At 41.6% G+C, this 21,799-nt stretch overlaps 1 protein-coding gene across 2 annotated transcripts; it reads right to left on the bottom strand.

The window, feature by feature from the left end:
* Nucleotides 1–15,836: 15,836 nt before the first annotated feature.
* NDUFAF4 (NADH:ubiquinone oxidoreductase complex assembly factor 4) lies at nucleotides 15,837–19,198 on the bottom strand. 2 transcript variants are annotated; one of them, XM_080616082.1, is made up of 3 exons: nucleotides 18,918–19,198; nucleotides 18,512–18,609; nucleotides 15,837–16,247 (listed from the first exon to the last, which is right to left on the bottom strand). In XM_080616082.1, exons 1-3 carry the CDS (start codon nucleotides 19,177–19,179, stop codon nucleotides 15,951–15,953), a joined length of 657 nt encoding a protein of 218 aa, XP_080472208.1. In that variant the 5' UTR covers nucleotides 19,180–19,198; the 3' UTR covers nucleotides 15,837–15,950. The 2 variants fall into 2 exon arrangements, with proteins under 2 accessions (XP_080472208.1, XP_080472209.1); XM_080616083.1 differs by having other exon boundaries at nucleotides 19,053–19,198.
* Between the last annotated feature and the right edge of the window lie 2,601 nt (nucleotides 19,199–21,799).

The raw sequence follows: 21,799 nt of genomic DNA, 5'->3' as shown, positions 1-21,799 counted from the left end.
AGCAATATCTTCTTGAGTAGAAATACTGAAATTATTCTCTGCCAACAATAAACTGTATCAGCAGTGTGGTTTCTGGATATCTGGGGCATAATACCATCTGTAGGTATATATTCCATCTGTAGAACATATGAGCTACTCTCTGTCTTCCTCTTTTGTGAAAATGGTAAGCAACAAATGTTGAAGAAAATGCCTAACTGTACACTGGAAAGCATTCATCCAAACCAATCCTCAATGTCTGATTAAGATACCATGGAATTTACATTAACTTTCCTATTCTCCCTATCAGGGACAAAAAAATATATTACCTTAGTTTTGCTCAAGAAATTTTAAATCCTTCAGTCCCGCTAGTGGATGAAAAGCCTTATTTCCTTCTGGTTTTTAATGAAAGTTTCTAAGCCGTATGATTTTAGAGAGAAGATTAAAAGTCTGCAGTGAAAGTTCAATAATTGTAAATCAAATAATCCCATGAACCCCATATTTCTCTTAAAATTCCCTAATGCCTGAGGGCAGTGATACAATTCTTGGCAACTGGGACTCAAAACTTTCCTGTGCTTGGGACTGATAATATTGTAATTTCTGCCTCTTTGGAGCCATTTTTTACAGATGAGAAATAAGTTAGATTTTGTTATAGCCTCACTCTGCTTTCCAAGAACACTCTAACAAACTCCTACAGATTAGGTGACTCCAAAGTGAAGATGTGATTTTATTCCAAATGTATGTCCTTTGTTCCAAAGTGCCCTCAATCATTAAGAACATTCAGTGGCATACTGAATAAGGAAACCAAGCTTTTATAGCAAGTGAATTTTTGTAAAACTCAATAATATATCACATCACCTGCCTGAGTTTATTTTACTGAGATAGACTTGAAATGTCATACATATTTTAATTAGCACAGTGTATATTATTGCTAGGTTTTAAACCAGATATGGGTTTATAATACCTGAGAGGGTAGGTAGCAAGAAGAACAACTTGCAAGTCTATACTTAGCTGAACATACAATTGGCAAAATTTGGTGCAGGTCAGTTGTATAAAAGAGCTGAGTTCTATCAATCCAGATGTCAAAACTCACCTTAGGTTTTTGATATGACTTATAATCATTATAAGTAGCTCTGGTTCGTGTACATTTCTAACTGAAGCAGGCCTGCCAGACTGCACATGCATGTAATCCGCCTACCAGGCATATGGTGACTGTGGAACAAATAGATGAAAGCAGCTCAATAGTTGTTCATTGGCTTTGGGGAATAAATGGATGCCTAGTGAACCATCAGTATCCTCTCAATATGTTTTTTAAGTTTCTTCAAAGCTGCCCTTCTCAATCCCCACTGATAATGTAAATTCTCACGTCTCAAAATGATATCGTTGTTTTATTCAATACTCCTTTTTCATATTTTTTGGGTACTCAGCATTAATTTTCAGTCTATTTTTGTTTGTGTTTGTGCCTACGAAAGGTTTTTGTTTCTAAGTACATGTTCTGCTATGGTAATTATCCCTCCTGCACTGTAAGTCGAGCCAGAAAGTTGATTTAATCTCCATGTGTTCTTTGTAGAATTGAATGTGTCGCCTTTTGTAACTGACTTACTTCTGACAAAGCTGATCTAAACAGTTGCAGAAGTGTCTCATTTCCTTCACAGTTGTGAGCCCAATTAACTTGTCAACATTTTCCAGTGGTTATTTACTACACATTTACCACAACTCTAATCAGCTATAGAGGTAGGAGAAAGAAGGACAGTTAGGGTAGGGAGTGTTTTTCTTTGCAGTTTCTAGTGACAAGTATAGATGGAGCCTCATTTCACAGTTACTGGAAGTTGAAAATGGTGACAGGTCAGAAAATCACAAAGAGGTTTGTTCAGTGATTGTGATCTGACTCTGAAGCCTATTGAAATTGGCTTTGGTACGACTAATTATTTCAGTCTTGGTTGTTTCAATAGATACTTAAGAATGAGATTGTCCTATTTATCTTAGTATATTTCATCTGTCATTTCACATGCAGTTTGCTACATAAAGACCAGCTTCTGCTGTCTTTGTTCATCATATGCTGAGAACACCATGGCTGCATGGAAAAGGTGAAAATTCATTAAAAAAAGAGAACATTAGCTATTGTTCTAATAGCATTAATCATAGAATTATTTAGGTTGGAAAAGACCTTTAAGATCATCCAGTCCAAGCATTAACTTTGCACTGCACAGTCCACCACTAAACCATGTCCCTCAATGCCACATCTACACGCCTTTTAAATGCCTCTAGGGATGGTGACTCCACCACTTCCCTGGGCATCCTCTTCCAATGTTAGGCAACTCCTTTAGTGAAGAAATTTTTCTTAAAATCTAAACCTCCCCTTGTGCAACTTGAGGTAATTTCCTCTTGTCCTATTGCTTGTTACTTGGCAGAAGAGACCTACCCCTTTTTATATTTTGCTTCTTTGCATGTTTTCTGTATTTCCTAAACTAATTTACTGTAGATTATCCTAGGAAAGTATCACAAGGAATGTTGTGTGATTTAAATATAGCTAGAGACCACAAGGGGCCTTGCTAGAGAGTGGGCCACTGTGCATTGTGCTTTCCAGAACTGCTGCAAGGTGCAGAAATCAGAAGCTATTGATCTAGCCTGGCACTTTCAGAATAAATACTGTGTTCAAAATGCTTTCATTCTTCTTTCATGAGAATACTCCTTTTGAGAGTGGACTGCCGTCACACTTGTGGACTTCTTTTTCTTCACCTCAACCATCACCGGTGGTAAAGCATGCCCTCCTGGCAGCAGGGCAGGATGCTAGCTGTGGCTGCTGGAGGTTCCTGGCAGCCTCTTCCAGGCCCTCAGTCCATCCCTGTCTACTAGTGATGTGACGGTACCATCTGGTGCTGAGTTAGAATTGCACAATACATCCACTGTCAGGGTGCATCATAACCTATGACGTTCAAAAGGTTCAGTGCTCCTTGACAAAAGGCATCTCTGTGAAGGTGTTTATTTTCAAGCCTCTCTTGGGTGACAGGAGGTGATTTTATATCTGGGATAGTACAGTTCAAGAACCAAATCATGATGATCTGTCTAGAGAAAATTAAAGTTGCAGTTCTGGTTTTAAGATACCTAAGGAATATATGTAGTGAATGTAAAACTAAAGTTGCCTCTTTTCTAAGAGGGCACTGTGGCTGAATGGAAACCATGGTAACTAGGATGGCATATCTTGTTCCTGAGTGATAAAAATGCACAGAGTAGGCTTCGTGCTTAGCAACAAAACCTAATCAACTAAGTTTTGAAATAGCCTTCCTTCCAGCCCTCCATTGCAGCTTCTGTCCTTGTCCCATGCAGTGTGTGCGCCCGGTCTTCATACTTTCATTTTCGATAATCCATCCTTTAAGCGTGCAATAAGCAGCACAAAATACATTTTACACAAAAGAAAACAATTTATTCTTGTTGGCCATTGCTTTAGAAGAATACACAACTCAGATCTCGTTCCCTGTAGAGCTGTTGTAAAGTATGACTCATTCTTGGCCAGCATGTTGGATGTTCACTTTAATTAGAGTATGTGCATCTAAAGATTGTTGTAAACACTTGCTGTTAATAGCAAATTACTCCCTGCTATACAATGGGAAGTAGAAGCAATTTTAATACGTTAAGTTGTACATTTTAAGTCATGTTAGGGCAGCACACCGACAAAAATTAATTAGGAAACTCTCATACGTTGGCTGCCATACAAATCATGTTGGCATGAAAAATGGGAATAATGCAAATTGCACTCTGCAGTGATTAAATATTTTCTAAACACTAAACAATATTATAAAAATCTTTGATATCTACCCTGTGCGGCAAATCTGGATGAGGATCCAGTTTATTTATGATAACGAGTGAAAAGAGATAAAGTATTGCTGCTTTCTCGTTCTCGATGGTACATGTTTAATAGGCTGACTTTTGTAGAATCCTAGAATAGTTTGGGTTGGAAGGGACCTTTAAATGTCATTTAGTCCAACACCCCTCTGCAGTTAGCAGGGACATCTTCAACTAGATCAGGTTGCTCAGAGCCCTGTCCAACCTGACCTTGAATGTTTACAGGGATGGGGTATCTACCAATGCTTTGGGCCTGTCCCAGTGTTTCACCACCCTTGTCGTTAAAAGTGTCTTCCTTATATCTAGTCTGAATCTGCCCTCTTTCAGTTTAAAGCCATTCCCCCTTGTCCTATCCCTACATGCTCTTGTAAAAAGTCCCTCTCCAGCTTTCTTGTAGGTCCCCTTTAGGCACTGGAAGGCAACAGTTATACGGTCTCCCTGGAATCTTCTCTTTTCCAGGCTGAACAAGTCCAGCTCTCTCAGCCTGTCCTCACGGGAGAGGTGCTCCAGCTTCTGATCATCTTCGTAGCCTTCTCTGAACTCACTTGAGCAGGTCCACAACCCTCTTGTGCTGGGGGCCCCAGAGCTGAACACAGTACTGCAGGTGGGGTCTCATAAGAGCGAATCACCTCCCTCAATCTGGCCATGCTTCTTTTTCATCTCACTTGCAGATGCTTCTCTCAATACAGGCAGGTGAAATGTCTCTATACTTACCTGGGATCCAACTGATCCACACAACAGAGCCAGCATCTGGCACAGAACAAGTTGATGATCCACAGATTTTACAATCTGTCTCTTGGGAGATTGCAAAAAAAAAAACCCAAACCAGGAATATTATGTCTTTTGAATGTAGCTTAACACGCTTGGGTAAAGCTTAGACTGCTCCCAAAATCTAAGCTATTACACTAATATTAGAATGATAATATTGAGTATGTGTGTGTACATGTCTTTCTCCATTGTGCAGAAATAAATCATAATTGTCTATAAGCGACATTTCTTTAAAGTTTACTGTCATTTACTGACTTGGGATGTATAGTGTGAGAGATTTCTTAACATAGCATAATGCTATGTCAGTGTGTGTTAACAGGAAGTCTCTACAGTGTTGGACTAATTGACTTTATTAAGATCATATATACTTTAGGAGGGTTCTCACACAGTCAGATCAATACACATGATCAAAGCATTATCATGCCTTTCTCTGCTTGGAAATCTTCACAAAGGGCCACTTCACACTTTTGTAAAAGAGTATATTTCAATGTTTTTCATCCCTTGGACAAAGAAAAAGTGAACAACAGGATCTTAACTGAGCCAGCCTTATTTCTGAGACATTTACAGAAGCTTCAGTGCTAATCGTAAGACCTAATTGTGCATATGTTTGACCACATGCATCATTGGTAGAAACCTGACCATTTATGTAAATAAATATTCACATACCTAAGCTGCAGGATTGGCACCGGATGGTCTCCCTCATTCCATTCCCTTTATGAGGGTAACACTGCCCCTCTGCATTGGCACAGGCTAAAGTTCATCGGTTCTTCCAGAGTCTTCTTGTGGCAGGTTAGAATTTTTCAGCTTGCTTTTATCACTGACTTGAAATTAAGATGAGCACCTTCCAGAAAGACAAACATGTATATGCCACAGGACCATCAGAGACTCTTTCTGGAGTGATTTAAGTGATATAATGACAACCATTTGGTGTATGCTGCTAAGTCAATGATTAGAAAAGTAGAGGTGTCAGCCACTGCACCCAGATTTCTACGTATGTCTGATATAGACCTGAAGCATAAAGAAACCATGTGCAATTTTTTGTGTGGTATCTTTGTGAAATGTGGGAGGCTTGAAAGCAAACTCTCAACTCACTTGTGCCTGTGTATCAATACCATCAAAACAAAGAATCAAAGCATCATAAATTATAAAGCTGATCTATAACAGACTTGTGTCCAATCATAAAGGTAGGGGCAGTAGAAAATGAGTAACAACTATGGATGTTTTAAGCGTGCAAGAAATGGAAACTATTTCTTTTGTAAGTGCTCTGACTGTAATGTGGCTTTATTACCAGAAAATGCTACTACAGAGGAATTGCTAAGGGAAGAGGAGCAGCTGTGTGTTTACATGTAATTTTTCTACATTACTGTTCATTAAATAAAATAAGGCAATATTATTTCCATTGCTAAACCACAGAGCAAAACCAGAGACAAGTTTTATTTGGATTTCTACTCTTGTTTCCCTGTCCTCCCACCCACTGCCCTGGCTGCTGCTTTCCAGAGACAGATGCATTGCCTGGTATTAAGTATATACAGCAAAAACACACAAGCTGGCAGGAAGAGTCATGTTACTATTGCAGGAATAATCCTTAAATTGTATATCTGTATTCTGTTGAATAATTCCTTTGTATTTTAAGCTATATTTTAGTACTTTTTCTCTCCACTCATGTCTTATAGATGAGATGGCAGAGTTAGCTCCAAGTAGGAACAGGAATCAGAAGAATGTAATTCCAATCAAAGGATTAAAGCATAGATGGGTGGAATCAATCAAAGCAGTAAAGCACAGATGGATGGATGGATGTTTTGGTGGTGCTGAGAGACGTTTGGCCAGGCATAGGCAGTATGGAGTCCCTCTTCCCAGAGGCGTGCAACAGAACATATAACAGTCACAAATTGCAAGAGGAAATTTTGCCTCGCCATAACAAATTACTTTCCCCATGAAGACAGTTAAGCACTGGAACAGGTTGCCCATGTTGTGGGATCTCCAGCCTTGGAAGTATTCAAAGCTCAGCTGTACAAAATAAATTATTCCCTTACAATCTAATTATTCTGTGATTCCATGAATTCAAAAACGTGTACAATATGGTGCCCAATGTTTTAGTGTAGGAAGTGGTGTGCCTCTTTCCCAAATGAATTACTCAGTTTTTCTCCTTCCACGAAGATCATGCCTCATCTCTATAACCATTAGATCCCTAATGCCTAGATGGCTAACTGCACTTGACTTGGGGGTCACTCAGCCCCTATTAAAACTGCCATCCACTTCCCGCAGGTCAGTAAGACTCCAGTACTGATTATTCCAGTCCTTTGTATAACCTTGATGGACTAAGGACAAGCTCAGAAAGTATTACAGAAATTATAGATGCTCCTAATGGTCTGCAATTTTATAAATAAAATTAAAAAGTGAAATAGAAATATTATTGTAGCATGGGAAGAGATGCATATGTAAAAAAGCATGCCTAGAAACAGTCATGATTAATTGCTTATATTATACTTATTTTTTATTCCTACTCTGGTGCTAGCAGACCTCAGGAAAAAAATAAGACAATATTATTTCTAACAGAAAACCAGAGAAAAACATAGCAGTGAATTAAGTTTTGTGTGGTGACTTCTCTAAAAGCTGTGGGGTGAAGTGCCCTTGCAGAACAGCCAAAACAAATATTGTTCTTGTTTCATTGTTTACATTTAGGTGCATCCTGGCAAGTCACCTTGCCACAAAATGCAGTCAGGTCCCCTGAGCGCTCCTCCGTGTAAATCTCGTGATATTCTTATAAATCTCAGGGGGCACTTAAAAGCATTCTAGTCAACAACATGAAAGAAAAAGAGGTCACCTGCAGCATATATAGACTCAGCAAGACTTTCGGGAAAAGTTTTATTTGGGGAGAGGGGTTATTCGCAAGGATTCCGCAACAAAATCATCTGCCGGTATCTCCTCCGCAGCCTGGAACTCCATTTTTGTCTAGTGTATCTAGTGAAGGGGTGAAAGAGATAAGCCATTTTCTCATCCTTAAGCCATGTTTTTTCAGCTGAATCTTTAGATACCACTCTGCAACCATAGAAACAGATTGACCAAAGCTCACTGGATTTTTATCTAAGTAATCATTTTTCCTTATCGTGGAAATAATTTGAAACTAGCAGCATGTGAAGTTAGTTCAGATTCAAGTCATCTTCCACTTGAAACAAACCTTTGATCAATGTTCAATCAATGCACAAATGCAACATTGCAACGTATCTGTATCTTGTGCCTGGTGTAGAAAGGACGTAGCATTTGAAAATCCTCGATGACACATTCTTCAACCTGACATCTGAATCTGCTTGTCTACTGTTTTCCTCCCTCATTGGGGAAGCCGAGATAATCTGTGCAGGCGAAGGCAAAGGAGGTGCTATCATTTCATCAAGGACAAAGGATTATTTTAGGAAAGGCCTTTTGTATTGTTAAAAAAAAAGAGTAATGGAAATTGTCACAGAGTCTGGGTTAAATTCAAGACAGAAAGTATTAATAACACATCAAAAGCCCTATGTAATATGTATTAATACTGTGCTCTGCATTTTGACTTTAACTGCATTTAGATTTTCATCTTTCATTTTCAGAAGTACCCAGCAGCTAAGACAGAGGGAGCAGTTCGCATTTCTCAAAGTACTGGTTTAGGCTGCAGCAAAGGCAAGGGTATTCGGGTACCAGGGTTCACACTCAGCTCAAACTTTTGTTCTTGGCTGAGAAATAATTGCACTTTTTTTTGCAAAATTAAATGTTATATGCTAGAACATAGTGTTATAGCAAGGGGTGAGTTCCGTAACAAGCTCTAGAGCAGCAGAATTACAGAGAACACAAGATTTCAAGGATAAAAGTCCAACAAGGGTTTCCTATAGGGCTTTGACAGTAAAACTATCATTTTCCCTTAGGATGTCTTCAAAACATTGCAGTTTCACCACTTTCTGAAGTCTAGAGAATTATATATGTCATGGACCCTATACATCACAAACAGGTATTGATGTTGTTTGTTGAAAGAACAGACTTGCTTTTTGCAGTATCTTCTCAGCCTTTAATCACAGCTATGTGTCCACGATAAAATTCAAATAATTTTTATTCAAAATGTACAAAGTAGTACATTTCTTTCACAAGGGTTAAGAAACTATGAATAAATGTCAACCTATTAAGAGAGTCCCAAGAAAAATGGCTCAATTTCTCAAACTGCTACATTAATGAGAACTGCAACATAAAAAGAAATGTTTAATATTGAAGTATTGCATGTATAGAAGTGAGCGGATGGAATTTATCTTTGTTAAGTGCTGACATCTGTGCATTCATTTCCACACAGGAAATCTTTAACTGGTGACAGTTAATTGAGAAAGGCAGAGCACAGTATGAATTTATTCCCAGTTTCTTCCTCTGTGGAGGAGCAAAGCCAATAGAGTGGCATTATTTCTTCCTAAAGACATCTTCAGTAGCCTGCTTTGCTTTGATTCATTGCTATTCAATGCACTTACTTTCTATGCCTTCCAGTTTCACTGTAACTTTAGGTAGAGAGTAAATCAGCCCCACTCATTGTACACAGTTAATTGACGATCTGTGAAACAGGACTAGAAACCTGACAGATGATACACTGTGGATGATTTTCTGGCAAAGAACGGCCATGTGCCCAGATCAGCAGGTGCCTACGTGGAGTTCGACACGAACCAAGGAACAACAAAAGATGAAGGAGGATGGGAGCGAAACATTGGGAGTGAGAATCCCAGCAAGATAAGAAGGAGCTGGAATTTACTGAGTTGATAAATTGAGGACTGTTGGAAAACTTTGAAGGTCAGGTTCTCACACCTGTGCTTAACCAATTATATGTTAGTTGTTAAGGGCCACACAGATATGTATCCAATCACAATGTGCCAAGTTAGTGCAAACAACTTTAAGAAACAGTATATAAAGAGTTAGTTTTCGATAATAAATGGCTTTGTCTGATCACACTGATCTCCGACTGAGTCCATTCCACGACAATACACACCAAGAGAGCAGTGGGGAAAGAGGGAGGATTGGATTTAGGTAAGAGTGGGAATGGTAGTAACTAGGATGGTCCAAACTTTTGTTTAACAGAATTCTTAGCATTTCTGTCTGAGACTGATCACAGAAAAAAAAAATCCTCATTTCGCAAAGCAAGGGATATTGTTGGTGTCTGAACAAAACATTCTGCATTGTTTGAATTGTTCTCAGAAATAAATGTCATCTCATACCACCATGCCAACGTATTTTATTACAATATAAAACCCAGGCTTTAGAGTGTGCTTTTCCCATCCCAAATCAAATAACTTGGGGATAATGTGTTCAGAAAATGCACAGATGCACTTTGGTACCTCTGCATGTTCAGCTTTTTGCCCCTAAATTGTGTGCAAAAACCATACACGATTTTAATAAACTGCTTCTCCCAGGGGACACAGCTGATAATAGAACGTGAATATATCCTGTCTTCAGCCAAAGGATAGCCACTGATGTTGTCAAACAATACACTGTTTCTCCTTCCCAAGTTTTAAATATAGCTGTTTTGATTTGTTTTCTGTGTTAGCGAATTAAAGTGCTTCATAAAGTGGTCTGCCAATTACCTGAGCTAGCAAAAGGAGAAGAGGTGGGCTGTAGAACTGGGGACAGGGGTTGGAAGGACAAGCAAGGCTTCCCTCCCTGAGCAGCAATAAGACCCTCCACCACCCAGTGTGCTACAGCCCCTACCACTTCACCACCTCAGCCCCACCAAGAGGGACTCCAGTTCTGCTACACTTGATGCTCACAAAGGAAATTCATGGTGCGAGGAATTACACCACCAAAATAAGATCCACAGGCTTGAGCGGCACAGAGACAGCTAAGCTGGACTCCTACCTAACATTCAGTTTCTGCTTCACCTTGAGGGGGATGCAAATCCATATCAGCACTTTAAGAGGAGAGACCTAATTGTCAAGCCTGTCGGCATCCTTTAGGCTACAGAGCCGTGCTGCAAACACCAGAGAGAGGGGCAGGAGGCATTCAAGTGTGATATGCATACAACGTACATACAACTCCCAACAGACATGTCCATACAGCAGCTCAACACTGTTCTGGCTACCCAGGCTACAGTGCTCTGGCCCCACTTCATACTCAACATATGGCCTGGGTAGAGCCAAAACTGCTTGAGTCACAAACTGTGTTGTGTTGATTTTCCTGGGAGCAGTTTTCCCTGTGCAGTTAATAACAGGGCCTACTTTGACTCAGAGAAAATGCTCTGAAGACTCCACTTTGATCTCTTTTTCCCGTGGCCAACACAGGCAGCTATAACCAGCTCTGCACTCCCAGCTGCACCCAAGTTGACAGCACCGCTGTCCTTTATTCAGAGCCCAGATCTCTCTCATAAGCAAAGCTCCCAGCTGCGACTTGACATTCAGGCTTCCAGTTACAGCAACCCCTGGCAGAAGCAAATCTCACTTTTACCAGCACCATTTGCCGCTCATCAGCAGTGGGATCCCTTATTCCCTGGGTGAACCCAGCTCACAGGTGTGGCTGCCCCTGAGCAACTATTTCAAAGGTAGGAATTCCTCCACCACACCATCACCTCCCTCAGCTTTCCAAAAAGTAGTGTCCTGAGAGCCTCGGTCCTACAAGGCACCATGTGTCTTCCATTCCTGCGCAAGGAATCCTTATAGGAGACGATTATAGGGTCTGTCCTGCCCCCAGTCACTTCTTTCCTGGGTAATACAGCAGCACTTCTCCCATCTCACCTAAACCCAAAGCTTCAGTAATTGAAGTAACCCAAACCCAAAGGGGAGTTTGCTCAACAGTCACAGAACCACCACCTTGGTGGATTTAGTTTTTAAATTCTCTTTCTGGCAGCAGACACATCAAAACCCCACAGAGCCGCGGGAGCTACTGTAGCACGCTGCCTCCAGCACGCTACTGCCGACGTGCTGCTGTTGCCTTATGTAAATCTAAGCCTCTGTTTCAGACCAAGAAAGCTAATGTTAAGTTTCTAAGTGAAATTAATCCATGTTTTGGGGGGTTTATTTTCAGCAGGAAACAATTAGTTCTGATACCAACACAGCAGTACCTAAACTGTGAAAAGTTACAGAATTCATTACACATCGAATCCCCGAAACAGACTGGATAACAACAGGCACTGACACAGTGTTTTGATTGCTAATAGCACATCAGCTGGCCTTCAACTGCAATGCCAAATCTGTTTGCACCTGAAACTCACCTGCTCTGGTCAGGCCTCTCCTGCTGTCGGTTCAACACTGGCACCATCTGGTTGAGAACCAGAAAATTCCTCTTTAGAAAGCGGCTGCAGAACAGAGCCGTGAAGCTTCATGCAATCTCAAACATGAAAGCACAATGCTTGTATGAAACAAGGTGAGAGAGATGCCTTTTAAAACTTCTGCATTTTGTGCCTGTTTTATGCCTACTTGAAGATTGACTTGATTTTTCAATACAGAAATAAAATGCTCCACTTTGTAAATTTAGAACACATCTCTTACATGCAAACATTTTCTTTTCTCCTTGAGTAAAAAGAGATAGCTTAAAAGACAAGTACCCTGTGCTGAAAGGCTACAGAAAGATCGCTCTTCATATTGAAGCTCCCTCTGACTAACCTTCATAGAAAGCAGAGTTAAAACTCTTTTCTGCCTCATAGCTCAAATCTTGCTGTCTTGGCATCAGACTGAAAGAACTTAGCTATGATTAATGCACGGTGAGACAGCACAAGGTTAGTTTCACACATCCCAGAAGAGCAGCTTTTGAAGACGCATGAAAAGCTACATCCTATTCACAAATTCTGTAGAGCAAAACATGTGCTCAGTCCTCTCATCTTTACCTCAGCAGATGTGCTGCTCCTAGAAGGCAAGACAGCTCTGCAGAAATAAAAGAGGTTGTTGATACTGAAAGGGCAGAATACAACCAACATTTCCATGTGAGCTAGTAAAAAGCAAAGTGCAGCTGCATAAAGTTTTCATACCAGGGAAGTCTGGCTGGAGAAGGCTGGGTATAGACTTAACAACAGAACAAGGCTAGAGGAATGGGACTGTGTTCCGGAAAATGTGGGTGAGCTACAGGATTCCCCCAGACATTTTTTTGGAAAAATTCAAGCCAGGAATTCCAATAAACCTGCCAGAAAAAAATTAAATTTGATGTCTCACCAGGAATGTAACCCTCGTTTCCAGCTGAGGCTCAGCCTGCCCTACGCACTCACTCTGTCTCAGTGCCCAATGTAGCCCTGGCTTTATTCAGTGACATTTGGAAAACTGGTGTAATAATGCCACACATTGACACATTGTTAGCAAATGTCTTTTTTACGCTAGAAATGAAACAACTGTCTCACAGGCTTACAAAGCTTATACTTGATATATGTTTTACATTATTCCGGCAGGAACAAAGCAGTTTGAGAGAGACAGGATGTCCCCTACCAAATGTAATGATTCTATGTGGCGGCCAAAAACATATTAGCTCAATTTGGTGCACCAAATGCATGGCAATGAAACATGAAAAAACATGCCCCACATATGAGTACCAGAAAACTGAATTGTAGGTTCCCACAGATTCCCCATAATTACCTCTTCAAAACAGTTGCTTGAAGAGTACCTTTTCCTCAAGCTGACAGCAAAACAGCTACAGGACAGGAATACAGACAGAAAGGACATAGACAAAATCAAGTTGGAAGTGTAAAGAAAACACCATTATTTTTCCAATCAGAAACTGCATCAAAACCAAAACCTGGTACTCAGGCAAGACAACTGATGAATAGAGTCCCCTGAAACTGGAAGAAAGGAAATAAGCAGTTCTAGAAAAGATGCAACAGTGAGAATAGCCTTGTCCCAGACATCAACTCTAAAGACAGCCATTATCTTCCAACACATACTTACTTGAACACAGCTGACGCACACACCTGACAAGGACCTTGCGGCTGGCTGTGTCCAGTCACCTACACAGGACAAGATGGTGGTGTTGAGAGTGCTTGATCAGGGACAGACTTTCCCATCAGAGCAAAGATCCATGCTTCTGGATCTTCTTGTGAGCTTTGGGCAAGTAAAATATCTGCAGAGACAGAGAGCTAAACATTTGGACTATGGGTAATTTGGATAAAGGTTCAGATTTTACATGATCCCATACCATCAGCAATGCCTTCATAATGGAGGTGGGGCAGATGATAGGCTGAAGAATCTGAGTGCCAACAGCAAACTGTATCGCATCTCATTTTCCTGGAGTGAGTGTGCTGTGCTGGAGAAACTCCCTGCTCCAAGGGAGCTTTCTGGGCCACTGAGTTCACCTGCTTCTAGGGAGATAGATCCCTGGTCCACCTCTGTGCTGTGGGACCTGCCTGCTTCTCCACCATCGTCAATATATTCTGAGGCTGAGATCCTGGCTCCAGAGTAACTGGGGATAGATCTGCAGTTACCTCCCTCACGGACAGGATTTTGTCCTGAAGATATGACTGCAGCACTGAACATGATAAGCACCAAATGTTCCAAAGCACATGGCTGCTAAAGGGTGTAAACAAAGCAGTAGTAAGCCATAATGCCTCTAGGGGCTTTCTGTGTGAAACAGGCTACTGAAATGGCATAGCCACACCACAAGTCACAAGGGCACACAAAATAAGCCCAAATACATATCACTTTAGTCAAGGGGCATGGGTAAGCTGTTGTCTGGTGCCAACTGTAGTGAGTTTTTAATCAACTCCAATACGTAATTAAAGATTCATTTTTAAAGAAGGAAATCACAACATTTCCGTTAATAACAACACAATGTGTACCAAATGCATTTCACAGCTGTTTTCTGAATATTACCTTAAATATTACATTAGGATGCACAGTACTCAAACAATAAGGTATTTCTCATACAGTATTCTATAAAGCAGAGTATTTTGTGAAAAACAAAAAAATCTTATTGTGGCATGTTAACTCGGATGCATTAGTTTCAGAGCACAGCTATCTCTCCATTACATTACAGGAAGAATGACAGGCTTATCCCCAACCCATACATCCAAAGACTAACAATTTCACATTTTCATACAATGCACTCATAGGTGTCATGCTCCAAGGCAGACCATTAAGTACTTCAGAATGAATCAAGCAAAACCTTGAATACACTATAGGAAACTGTAGCATAAATACCTTGTTCCATCTCAGAGAGAAGTGGAATCTTGTTGTGAAATAGTGAGCTGACCATCTTTTTGGTAAGATACTTACCAGACTCTGAAATCTAAGACCTGGCAGAAAAATTCTTTAAAAGAAAGTTACATTCTGTACCTGCTACTAACACTACACTCTTAATACTTCTTTGGTGATGGCGCTAGGAATGTTAACGCTAGCTGCATAAATCTGGGGTTTGTTCCTTTTGAATGAAGGCAATCATAACGCATTTTTGAACATCAATTCTGATTATCTCCCCTCCTCAATGAGGTAACAATCTGCTACCAGCCCACTTTGCACTGTCCTTACTAAAATGTGGAAAGGATACTGCTCATCTTCAATCTGGTGGCACGTGAGTAACTTGCTGTGCGTGAGCATGACCTGATCTAGCCCACGTTTGGGTAAGTCAGGCAACACCTCCACAGGGAAAAAGGGCCATTGTTAACAGGACAGGCAGACATTTACACAAGACCAACTAGTTGGTCCAATTAGTAGATCCAGTTGCATTTCATAGTTACCTATTAATTATGAGAATTATTTCTCACACAACAGGTGCCAGGGACTGCTGCAAGATGCCAGATCATCACTCTTTACAAATTCATTGACTAACAGTACCTGGGAAGGTGGAGCTATTTAAGCTAAATCAGAACAGAGTGGAAAAGGAGCTACACATCAGCCATTACTGTCCCAGCACCAGAAATGGTCATCTTAAGTTTGACACAGCTTAGTTTCCCAAATGATCTTGTGGTTAGCCTTCTTTACAAAGTATAAATACTATTCCATTCTTACACAAAAGAAATTCAGCTGTTTGTGTATACACAGACCTTGACAGCAAGTCGTTGCAAGAACACCAACATGAAATGACACAGCTAGTACACTCAAGAGCACTGATATAGCTGAAGGCCAGGAAGTGTCTGCTAAGAAAGGTGATCTGTTCAGGTAAAGTTCTCAGTGAACTTGTGTACTTTAACTGAACTTGTAACATACAAATGGGATAATCAGTGTGACAGCTCTCATACAATTTATTAGTTATATTCTGGTTTACAAATTGTATCCTATAATTGCTGCATTTAAATGAAGCCATCCAATATAGAGTGGAATTGCTTGAATGCATCTTCACTGGTATATAAGGAAGCAGCCTTGCTGGATGACACATTACCAATTCTTTCCAGACACTGAATATACTCAAGAATAAAATTAAGACACGAGTGAGATCACACAAGGTTTTGGTAATTATTTTTATGTTGACTTTATAGCTTTTTTGGTTTCTTTAGGAAATTCCTGAACAGTGAAAGGAATGAAGAATTCTAGGAGAGAGTTGACATCCTTCAGTTCCAGGCTGTATTCCACTGCTATTTTCTCTGCAGTCCATATTTGAGGATTAAGTTTATGATTATTAAGAAGCGTCAGAGCCTCCACAATGGAAATTTTGCCTTTGGAAACTTTCTTAATATCTGCATCTCCCAAGTGGCCTAGTTTTGTAAGTCTCTTTTCCTCCTGTTTACGTGGAAGATGTTCACCACCTCCATCTTTTACCTAATTGTAGGAAGGAAAACAAAAAGAACTTAATAGCCGTTCTGTGTACTATGCTTATTGTAGCGGCCCAACCATTTTCCCAAATACGGCATTTCCTGTTAGCTTTCCATATTTTCACAGCATTAAAACCCAAAAATAATGCTTGGCCAGCCTTGCTTCTTGACATCACAGAAATTGCCAGTTCTTCCGCAGCCATTCTACATATGATGTCAACCCCCACCCAGCTTCTGGAAAGCTACCATCTACTGAACTCTGAGTGTTGTACAGATTTAGCAGTCAAACCATAGGTTTTGGTAGCCAAATGTAAATGCAGATAACCTAATATTTGGTACTGATTCATGGCAAGGGGAAAATAAATCACACTACAAATTGGTATCCTTCTTCTGATACCACTGGAAATCTTTTTCATACAGTTTCCTCTCCCCTTCCTTTCTTTTTCAGATCTTAGTTTTGCAACTAAAAGATATCCCTTCTTTTGCTCTGTCTAGAGAACAAGTTTTGCTGGACAAAAAGAAATGATTCTGCAGCATCATATGGAGTTTAGTTCCCATGACTACTACAGTGCTCAGACATGTGAATTCTTTCCTCTCAAGTAATTTCCAAACCAGATCTGCCTTTCCCATATTGTCTTTTATTAATTAACCAGCGAATGACACTGGAAAAAAGAGAGAATGAAAACCTTTCTTAAACTTAAGAAAAAGTTCTTTTAAAATGATGAGTCCACAGCCACTGATCAGCCCACAGACACCCGGTATTAACTCACAAGCTGAAAAAACTAATGTGGATGCTACAGCATCTATAATTGCCAGATGTCTGACGATGCTGTCAGTTCTCCATTTGTTTCTTTTACTTTGTGCTCGAACTGTCCCCAGATAATGAACAATCTTTCAAGTGTCTGTCCCTGGGTATCTGCCACTTCAGGACTTAAGAGTAGGTGCTTTTCCACTTTCTGCAGACAGACCTAGCATCAAATATACACATATGTATGTATACACAAATACATGAGGCACAAAGTATTCAGAATAACATAAGGAAAGGCAGAAAGTTTTTAGATGAAGTTTTGTCCACCAGCCTCCATGCCAACACATTAATCACACTCTTTCTAACAACTGCAAGCAGACACACCACTAGAGCAAGACTTAACATAGCAGCAACCTCAGAGTAGACATGGAATCAAGCACTAAGACTGCTCCTCTTTTGGCTTTTTCTCTCTCTTAACAGGCTTACAAATGAACATTGAAAGAAACTGAAATCAGACCTTCAGCACTTCAAGACTAGAGTCCTTAACGCTACGATGAAAATTAAGGATAGAGATCACCTGAAAACTTCAGGGAGACACTGCAGAAATCTCTTTGCATTTTTGAATACTTTAAGTCTTGAATATAAGGTACTATGAAAGTGCCTAATTAGACTTAGGAATATTACTGCTGGATGATTATAGAACTCTTGTTACTGAATAAAGCAACTAAAGTAAAGCAGTACCATAATGCAACAGGCAAAATGCACCTGCCATAATGTAACATAGTGGAAAAGAGGAGTCTGCATTATGCTGGAAGTGGTATGCTTTGCCTTCCAAGTCAAAGACTGTGGCTTTCGGCAATGAGGAAACTTATCACCAAACAATCCAGAAGGCTATGCAGAAAAAACCCCTAGCAATGGCACTTCCTCAGCTGCATAAGGAAAAGTCTCTGCACAGCATGACATTAACATCAGCAGTTAAAGATTCCACTAAAATGTCAATGTCTTTGTCCTCTACCCCATCCATGCTTCCACAGTAGTTTCAATCTCTTCTAAAAACTCTATGAAAGATGTCTCGCAAACTCCTGTGTCTTTGCAAAAGGTTGGTCAACCATCCTGCTGCCTTAGGGGAAGCAGAAGTGGCAATTCAGGTGAGAAACAAAGATCAACGGTGTTTTGAAAAGGAAGACTGTGTAGCATTTAAAAACTTGTACAATTACGATCTGTCACATGTTCAAGACCCAGGGTCAAACACAGTCAGTGCTACTAATCTATGACAGAGTAATGAAAACATCACTTTTATCTTTGAGCAACCTGCGCTATTGTGAGGTGCCCCTTGCCCATGGCAGGCGGTTGGAACTAGATGATCTTTAATGTCCCTTCCATCCATAACCATTCTATGACTATACCTGTAAAAAGGTAGCTTTTCAGCACTAACAGAGCATTTCCCTCTCTACAGAATTGCTGCCGAATTTGAAAACCACAAAGCTGATACTAGGATGCCTCCTGCAGACAGACATGCTCACCCGCACAGGTGAATCTCTGGACTGGACATAAACATCTTTTAACAAGGTGAGGAGCTTATCGTCCTTCCGGTAAATTTCTTCCTTTATCCCGGGGTGGTCTAAAGGGAGGGGAAGGAAGGTAGAAGAGAGAAGGCAGGTCTCAGTCATACGTTTTCACTGTGTTAGCGCTGCCAGGTTAACCGCTCCCCTGAGGGCCGGTACGGCTCCCGCGCCGCAAGGGGCTCCCTCAGCGCCGGCGCCGAAAGTCGCACCACAACGCGCTGAGGAGCGCCCTCCGCGGAGCACACCCGGCCCCGGAGCCCGACCCTAGCAACCGCCCCAGCAACCAACGCCGCCGGCTGCGGCTCCCAGCGTGCCCCGCGCGCCCAGCCGCCCCGCGCTCAATGTCACCGGCCCCGCGCCGCACCAGGACGCGCCACGGCCCCACCGCTCGCCGGCTCTCCAGCACCCGCTCTGCTCCTTCCGTGCTGCGGCCCAGCGCTGGACTCACAGACACCGCTGCCCCCCAGCCCCGCCGGCAGCCCCTGAGGCCAGGACGCACCGGGCAGCTCGTCCAGCCGGGAAGTGGGGTGCCTCGGCGCGGGCCTGGGCTTCTCCCTGCTGATCTCGCGGCGGGCCCGGCTCTCCACGTTGAAAGTGCGAAACACGCGGGCCAGCCGTCCCCCCATCGCCGCCGCCCGCACCCCCCGAGCCGCGCCTGCGCAGGACAGCGGCGCATGCGCAGCGGCGTGGTGGCGGGGAAAGAGGCTGCGCCTGCGCCCGGGTGCCCGGTAGCGGAGGGAAGCAGACCGAGAAAAATCGCCGGGCAAATGGAGCTGATGAGCAGTTGGTTTTCCCTATGATTATGGAGAGAGCTCCCGGTGGTGCTTTCTGTTCCGTTTGGTCCTGCTGTGGCCCAGACCCCCCGGGGAGCGTCACCCACGCCGGTGGGAGCCGGCCGTTACGTCATGTCGTAGCTGTCGCCGCCTGGTTTATCCACGGGGTTATGGTCGGTGGGAGTTAGTGCGGGAGCGGAGTAGAGCCAGGGCTGCGCAGAGCCGCGGTTGGGCTGGTGGCCGGGGTATATGTGTGTGTACGTATAACGCTCCTCATCCGCTTCTTAAGTCTGTAATTGAGTAAGGGTAACATGAAAGTTGGGGGTGTTGTGCCTCTTACTGTCGCTAGCGCGTACAAGCATTTCATTACGGGCACCTCACTGGTTTGTTAGGTGACAGAAAATTAATTTTATAAGCAGATACCACCTAGAAGACACGCTGCACATGGAAATCTAGACAAATCCCCCAGTAGTGTTCGGGATCTGTGGGCTATGCCATGTTACGAGGGTGCAGCCCCTCTCTTCCAGCCCAACCAATTAAACTTTGGGAAAGAGCTGTGGGAAAGTAGTTAGTCTAGAGCTGTGCAAGATGAGGCAGGTAAAGGTAGATAGAGGTAAAATTGCTGAGATGGAACCGGCAGTTTAAAGATTTAAGAAAAAACATAAGCATGCAAGGACATAAATTCCTCAGAGGTTAAGGAAGGTGAAAAAGCAGCATTAAGGACTCAGCCTGTTGCAAAAAGCAATAGAACCCGGTGGTCCTCCATATGATTCTGGGGTCAGCCAAGCCTCAGAGGGTGTATTATCAAAGGAGGTTATTAGTGGCTCATTAATTCCATCTGGTCTGTGATTACTTATTAGCCAATAAGTAATTGTTTTATGTTTTTAAGTTGTGTATGTGCTGTTTGCAGATTCTTTTAATATATAATAGTAATAGTTATGAATGAAGTGGTCTGGAGTGGGAGTGGTAGTGAAGGACAGCGACAGGACCCAGTTTCTTGTTGTGCTCTTTTTCAGGAGGAAGACATGTTTTCTGCCCTTGCATCCATCTAGTCATGCTTATTACTGTGAGCATGCAAAACTTGGGCTTTCAGAACTTGGTCTTCTACTAGTAACATTATTTAATAATAACAACGGTAATGTGGTAGTTATTAAGGCTACAGTGTGCTTGAATACTGCGTAATGAATGACAGCAGTTTCCTTTGAGAGAAGCCAAGACAAGCTGGTGGGTGAGGAAAGGTGAGGAAAGCCAATTAAGATACACAAAACCAGTAGAGACAAGGTAGCATAAGCATGATCCATGCTGGATCTCTGCCCTCTTGGGGGATCCCAGAGGTGCAGTTTCTCCTCTTCTTTATTTTAAAGACACACTGGCAGCAGGAGAAGGATAGAAACATGACTTTAATTTATGTTCTCTGGTAATAAACTTACTGACCCTGTCTTATTTTAGGCATTGCACGTGTAGTGATGCTAAGAAGAAAAGTGACGTTAGTGGCAATAGGGACATGGATGCTGTTAACAGCTGCTAGACTCTGACTGGGGCAAGTTCAGTTAAATATCAGTAGTCAATTGCTGAGTAAATGTATGTTCTTGAGTACAGGATTTGATGGGCTGGTTTATTGTTTTTTTTTTTGAAGTGGTTAGCCTGTCTGGTGCAGCTGTAATGGTAAAATTCACACGAATGCGTTTAGCGGTTATGGACCTTTGAAGTGAACTTTAGCATTTCTCTGAGACATATCCTTACTGTCTGGCCGTTGATGGAAGCCACGGTGCCCAATTTGGGAATAAAGATCCTTCCTTTGAAAGCTAAGAACTGTCAGCTTCTGGGATCAAACTCGGGAAAGGGCTTATGTCTCTGTAAAGCCTGAATGTGACTAACACTGCTGTAATATTTACTGACAGCAAAATAAATTCACCAGAAGGCAGTCAGTTAAAAATAAAGAGTGATGTCATGTTCTGCCTGTCACTTCCTATCACTGAGGCTGGCACAAGGCTGTTCTTTTTATGTCTGGGGAAGCATCAGGAGTACAAGATTTTTATTCTGAAGAATCTTTCTTAGACTCCAGCGAGCAGAAGAACTATTTATTCTCTATATATTTGATATAAAAATTATTTATTTATTTATATTTTGGTATTTTACCAGTGTGACCATATTGATATTAAATACCAGTAATCAAGACCTTGGATTCTTTTCTTTTTCCATATAAAGTATCTGCAAGTGTGATTATAAAAAAAAAATGAATGTGTAAGTTCCTCAAAGCATAAAATCATGTGTATTCAGCTTTCATAGTGTTACCAATGGAATGCATTTTTCTCAAACCAGGAAATTCAGGAGCCTGAATTTTTCCAGAGAATTTTAAAATACCAGAAGAAATAAATCAGTTCTCAAGTAGCTCCTTAAGAAAGCAGGCCGTGAGAAGAGCATAGACTATCCAGCTGAGTTCATCTATACCAGCAACTTGTTCTCAACAGTG

The sequence above is a fragment of the Psittacula echo genome (assembly GCF_963264785.1).
Source record: "Psittacula echo genome assembly, chromosome: 4".
Classification (NCBI taxonomy): domain Eukaryota; kingdom Metazoa; phylum Chordata; class Aves; order Psittaciformes; family Psittacidae; genus Psittacula; species Psittacula echo.
This window is presented reverse-complemented; position numbering and strand designations above follow the sequence as displayed.

Excerpts from the sequence above, each read along its gene's own strand:
- NDUFAF4 (XM_080616082.1), bottom strand. The coding sequence starts at position 19,179 with ATGGGGGGACGGCTGGCCCGCGTGTTTCGCACTTTCAACGTGGAGAGC. Across the intron at positions 18,610-18,917 it reads TGGGGCCGTGGCGCGTCCTG|ACCACCCCGGGATAAAGGAA; the intron begins GTGCGGCGCGGG and ends CCCTCCCTTTAG. Across the intron at positions 16,248-18,511 it reads CCAGAGATTCACCTGTGCGG|GTAAAAGATGGAGGTGGTGA; the intron begins GTGAGCATGTCT and ends TCCTACAATTAG.